This window comes from Hordeum vulgare, chromosome 6H (assembly GCF_904849725.1).
Source record: "Hordeum vulgare subsp. vulgare chromosome 6H, MorexV3_pseudomolecules_assembly, whole genome shotgun sequence".
In the NCBI taxonomy this organism is placed as follows: domain Eukaryota; kingdom Viridiplantae; phylum Streptophyta; class Magnoliopsida; order Poales; family Poaceae; genus Hordeum; species Hordeum vulgare.
In genome coordinates, this window is record NC_058523.1 from 179,201,949 (window position 1) to 179,208,135 (window position 6,187).

Sequence of the window (6,187 nt, forward strand, 5' to 3'; positions counted from 1 at the left end):
GTTTCCGTGACCAGTGACAGTGCCCATCCAACCCTACTGTTCGTCTACATCTTCTAGCAACTATGCAGCCAGAGTCACAACTAAGATCAACCAAGTCACAATCCATAATGACTTGTGGCTGCATAGGTAAGCTTATGGGCATGAAGTATCCATCCGTCTCTTTGAGTCCTGGTGGAACTTTCCGCATAAGTACTGGCCTACTCCATCTCACAACACATCCACTGGTTACTCCAGGGTGCCTCACAACCATTCCATCGAGTAGTGTGTATTGAAATCTTGTATCGAGTCGTGAAGTCTTGAGGTCCTTAAGATGGAAGCCTTCAAGATGCCATCATGAACTTGTCGTCATTGACGAAGAGTCCCCCTTCTCACACCACTCTCGTATACTCCCCGTGTACTATAGCGTAGCATTAAAACAAATAACTCCCGGGGCTTTAGTAACAAGAGTTAGGGTTCCTACCTCATGCTTCTACTCAACTACAAGATTAAATATAACCACTAGAGGAAATGTTGCAAAGGTCACACTAAATGCAAAAAATATAGGAATGAACATATGGTCAAAGTGAACTTGCCTCGTAAGTTGATGAAGTTTGATCGCCTTCAGAAAACTTGATAGAACTATTCGTCACTCTCCGATGAAATCTATTATAATCAAACATGGTATTCATAAGCATTCAATCTAGCAATCATTCTAGCAATCAAAGTAGCAATCAACAATAAGATCAACAAATAAATTAATAGGAAAAACCAAATAAAATCCAAAGAAAAGTTCAAAGCAAAACTACCACATAAACTATGAAGATTAACACACTACACAATAATTTCTTTATCCTAATAAACTTAACACCAAAGAAAACACTACAATAATAATTAACAGAAAAGAAAATATAAAATAAATAATTTAACAGAAAGTATATTTTGTAAATTTTATTAGCAAAAATAAACAATTTAAAAGCTAATATTAAACTCTATTTATGACCTATTCAAGTTTTAATACAAAATTAAAGAAACAAGATAGTAAAAAAAATTAACTAACAAACAAAAGTGGCTACTCTTGACTAACAGAAACAAAACAAAACTTGCCAAAAGTGACAAAAAGAAAATAATTGAAATCAATTAAAATTAAAAGATTAAAGACAAAAAATAAAGTCAAAGCAGCACTGTTTTTGCTAAACCCCTAATTTAAATTATTCTAAAATTTCCCAAATCAAATGTACTAAAAAGAATCCAACAAGTGGCTAGGAGAAAAAAAGAATCAAATCAAAATCTATTTTTAAACTCAAGTTATTCACAAACTAGTGTTTGAAGCAATGAGCAAATTGAAATTTTGAAATATTTAAACATGAGAAGTTTTTGGGTATAAAAAACTACATAATTTTCTTAATGTAATGCAGAAAATGATCACTCAAAAAGTATTAAAAACATAAAAGATATAGAAAATCTAAATACATAACTATCTTTGCAAAAGAAAACAAAAACAGTAAAGAAAACTAGCACTACGGTTCGGCCAGGGACACGTGGCGAGACGTGAATGGCCGGGCCTAGGCGCGTGTTGACGGCAGATCCTTAGTGTTTTTCGTGGCGATCGGCTTGATAAACAGAAAAATAAAACTGGCGGATTCGTTCGAGGTAATCGTAGAAAAACCAGACTAAAACTGATCTAGAATAAAAGTAACGTTTTTGGTGAAGCTCGTCGTAGATGGTGATGGAGGCGAGCATGGCATCAGGATGAACTCCGGTGCTCCGAGAAGAGCGGCGTTGACAAGGCGGTGTGTGTAGTGGACGACGGAACGAACAATCATGTCAAATTGGCATGAAATGGAGGAAGATGTCGAGCGACTGAAAGAGGGATCGATTGGTGGCTCACCGGAGTTGTATTCGGTCAACAAGATTGGTTTGCCCGGTGAGATTGGACGCGCTCATGCAGAAGATATGTGAGGTATTGGCTCGGGGTTTTAGGGGGAATCACACAAGGAGAGGCTAGACTATTTATAGGACATATCGGTGCGCGAGGGGAAAGTCTGGGATTCGAATCCCGCAAGAATAGGACGTGGTGATTGCGGCGTGTGCGAGTAGAGCTTTCATATCATGGGGAGGAAGAAGAAGAAGCGGGTTCTAGGCGCGAGTGGCAGCGAGAGGCTGAGGAGGAGCGGGCGTCTCATGCGAGAGAGAGACGTCGGGCGTGGAGGAGCTGGGCACTGGCTTCCTGGCTGGCATGCGGGTGCTGGCCTCCTGGCTAGCATTGCCCTGACCGGCTGTTTTTTTAAATAAATATAGAGCAAGTAAATTAGAGAAGACAAATAAAAAATAGACTTCTCTGGAAATAAAAACCTACCAAACTTCTTGGAATTAAATATAGAAAAACATGAACTATTTTTCCAGTTCAAATGAAATACTTTTAAATAAATATTTTTTGTGAAATCCCAATTTGAATTGGAATTTGAGTTTAAATTATCCTTGTTTAAATACATTTCAAGTTGTCTCTGATTTTGTAAGGGTCATATTCCTTCTCTCTTTATTTTCTTTATCAAAGGATTTTGAAAAAAAAATCAATCTCAAAATAAAGTTGAATAGGGATTCAAATGGAATTTTTTGGAGAAGTCCTTTTATTCCCTCTCATTTTACTTCCAGAAAGTTTCATTCAGTTTCAATCAAACAATCAAGCTTACAATCGTAATCGCTTATTTAGTTTAACACTCCAAAATTTTGAATTTTGGTATGTTACATGCCTTCAAGGAGGTACTGTTATCAAAGATACAACATCGTCATTCGATCTGGCAAGTCCGATCTTAGGCCACACAACAAAGAATTGTAGGTGTTGGAGGTCCCCAACGGCACCATCAACAAGGAAAACGATGTTGGTTGACGTCATCATTAAGGTCATCGACATAGTTTTTATAGGGTTCTCACCGAGAGTTTAAGGACATTTCTATAGTAAGATTACAACTGACCACCACCACCAACTCTCGCAATGACGAGTTGCAACCAACCGCCCCCACAGAGACCACCGATAACCAAAGATCGACACTAGGCGCCAGATCCATGAATGGTGTCCGATCGCAGATCCACCAGACGCAACATGAGCCGTCGTGCCCTTCCATGCACCATGGCGATAAGAAGTAGAGGATCTAGCTGCATGTTGCCGCCACCCGCGGTCGATTGCGCTCCCGTGTCAGCCTTGGCAACTCGTCCTCCCGCAACCGTCACGATCTCGCCCCTTGGCCATCCCTCTAACCCAACCATGGAACATTCTTTTCTTATGAACTTGCATCCTCTCTCCAAATCCCCCGTTAAGATAGATAATGAAGTCGTGTGCCACGCTAAGATAGTTAATGGGTCGCTTGCCACGTAGCTTTTTTACAACAATATTTTTATCAGAGCTTCTCTACAACTTTTTTTCTATATTAGTTTTTAAAAAATCTGTACCCCAACCAAACACATCCTAAAATATATTTAGAGGGCTTCTCCGACGAGACGACGACTGCTTCTCCCTTTTTTCCTACGGCCGCTTCTCTGTGATCTCCCCTTGATGTAAGTGTGGCTGTGGCTGGCAATACCGTCGCGTCTACTAGTTAATGGAATGCAAGGTGTTCCACGTCAAAAAATAAAATAAAATCAGCTTACCTAAAACCCATTTTCACGGAGCTTACAAGTAGCTGATGCGGAAAAAAAAAGCAAGAGCTGTCACGCTTCGTTCACACGAACACATACACATCGAGCGACATGATTACACTCGAAATTCCCACATCAATGCAGTGATTTGAAGGATCTACTAGACTACTACGTGCAATTGACCAATATTCACGCGGTCACGCCGCTGCAATGTTCTTTGCCTCCAGCATGCCTGAAGCTTTCGATTAGCTGCGTAAGCCTTTCATACGAATCGCCTCCTTTCTCCATGGCCCTCCGTGCTTTCGCGCCGTACTCCTTGGCCTTCCTCCTCCTCTCTTCGGCCTCCTCCCCACCCTGCATGAGCTCTGACACCGCGCGCGCGATGTCGCCACGCAGCACCGGCGCGGCCGCGTCGTCGTTCAGGATCATAATGGGCATCGTGACGCCAATCCGGAGGCCGACCCCGAGCACGTCCACAGCCAGCTGCTCGTTCAGGAACTGGTCGGCAAAGTGTGGCCACGTTAAGACCGGCACGCCGTGCGCGATGGACTCCAGCACCGAGTTCCAACCGCAGTGCGTGACGAATCCCCCCACGGAGCGGTGCGACAGGACGGCGAGCTGCGGCGCCCAGCCGCGCACCACAAGACCCCGGCCAGACGTGCGCGCCTCCAGGTTCTCTAGCCACATACGAGACTCCGGCGAGGCCAGCTCGGACTCCTTCACAACCCAGAGAAAAGGCCTGCCACAGTGCTCCAGGCCGTGGCCAATCTCGAACTGCTGCTTGGGGAGCTTCCGTGCGACGCTGCCGAAGCTGACATATACGACAGAGTCCGGCGCTTGCTTGTCCAGCCACGCGACGATCGCCCTCTCACTGACGCCGCCCTTGTCGCCCCCGCGCGACGCCATGTCGTCGCCGTCACGGTTGTGCAGGCACAAGGGGCCGAGCGCCCACACGGGCTTGCCGAGAGCAGCCTCGTAGCAGGCGACAGACTTTTCTTCGAGGTCCAGGAAGGTGTTGATCACCGCACCGTGGGACGTACGCATGGCCGCAACGGCGTCTTGACGCAGCTCATTGCACCCCGGTGAGGTGAAGAAGCCGTGGGCCCTGCGGTTGCCCACCTTTACGCACATCGACATGCCGGGCACGACGTGCGGCTCCCGGTCTTCGTGCAGCCCGTGCGCAGCGGCGTTGAGGTCACAGAGCGAGAAGAAGCACGACGGCCCTTGGAAGAACAGCCGCGGGATGCCGAGGCAAGCGGCGACGCCGGCTGTCCACGAGTTACACCAGTCGGAGATGATGCAGCTCGGAAGCGGCACCAGTGCGCGCACGTAGGCCTCAAACGGGCCAGCAAGATCGCGCAGGGCGAGAAAGAAGGGGAGCATCTGGGCGTTGTTGGCGATCATGTCGGCGTTCTGGCAGTCCGGTGGCAGGCCGTAGTCGGCAGGCGAGTACGGGAGCTCGACGACCTCCAGCAGGAGCTTCGCGCGAGCGGCCTTGTCGGTGACTCCGCCGTCGCGCAACCGCCTAGCATTCAAGGACGTGGTGAGCAGGCTCACCCGCGCACCGCGGGACGCGAGGAGGCGCGCGAGGTCGACCATTGGGATGAGATGGCCGTGCGCCGCAAGAGGGACCAAGACGAAGTGCGGCGGCTCTGACATCGCTGCAGCGGCGAGTGCCTGCTGGGTTGGCGCCATTGTGGACGCACTCATCAACGACCTAGTCACAAGTGGTTTAAGCGAGTGACGAAGGTCTGAAGGAGGAATTGGGTATTAATGGTCGGTAAAAGGCACTTTTAGAACGTGCAAATTTATCTAAGGCGGGTGCAACGCATCCCACATTTCCCACTCTTCTCCCGCCTCCTCACCCTCATCTTCGTCCTCCGGCCACCGACGCCACCCCACGTTGCTCTGCTCCCGCCTTCTTCTCTAATTTCCAACAAAATATTCGAGTTTAATGTGGGACACGCAACCAGAAGGAAATCGGAAAGATATGGGGAAATGATTGGTTCTCAGAACACGTGGAGTGGAAGTAGTCTTCCTTCAGAAATCAGAATTCTATATGAAGAACGGCTGTCTTTTGTGAGTTTAGTGCTTGTTATTGAAAGGGTATTCGCCCTTATACAATTTGAATGGGCGCACATCAAGTGATGGCCATCTTGGAGCTATCGGAAGACTCATCTAAGATCATTATTTGGGGGATTAGTTTTCAAGCCAAGAAATGAGACACGATACGACATCTCACCTGTGCATCTAATTGAGTGTCTTTCTTTAGGTCTTGTCATTTGGAGCAAGAAAGTTATCCCTACAAAATCATATAGTCTAGTGATACGTTCATTTTGCATCATGCTTTTATGTTGATATTTATCGCTTTATGGGCTGTTATTACACTTTACGGTACAATTCTTATGCCATTTATCTCTTATTTTATAAGGTTTACATGAAGAGGGAGAATGCCGACAACTGGAATTCTGGTCTAAAAAAGGAGAAAGTTTGAGATACCTATTCCGCGCAACTCCAAAAGCCGTGAAAATCAACGAGGAATTATTTTGGATTTTATAAAAAAATACTGGGCGGA

The 6,187-nt window shown here is 46.2% G+C and overlaps 1 protein-coding gene across 1 annotated transcript; it reads right to left on the reverse strand.

Moving 5' to 3' along the window:
• Window positions 1-3,670: 3,670 nt before the first annotated feature.
• On the reverse strand, window positions 3,671-5,412 carry LOC123403020 (UDP-glycosyltransferase 73E1-like). Its single transcript, XM_045096999.1, has one exon. It carries the CDS (start codon window positions 5,320-5,322, stop codon window positions 3,802-3,804), a length of 1,521 nt encoding a protein of 506 aa, XP_044952934.1. The 5' UTR covers window positions 5,323-5,412; the 3' UTR covers window positions 3,671-3,801.
• Window positions 5,413-6,187: the final 775 nt, after the last annotated feature.

What these genes read in the sequence shown, in the direction of transcription:
- LOC123403020 (XM_045096999.1), bottom strand. Translation starts at nt 5,322, where the DNA reads ATGAGTGCGTCCACAATGGCGCCAACCCAGCAGGCACTCGCCGCTGCA.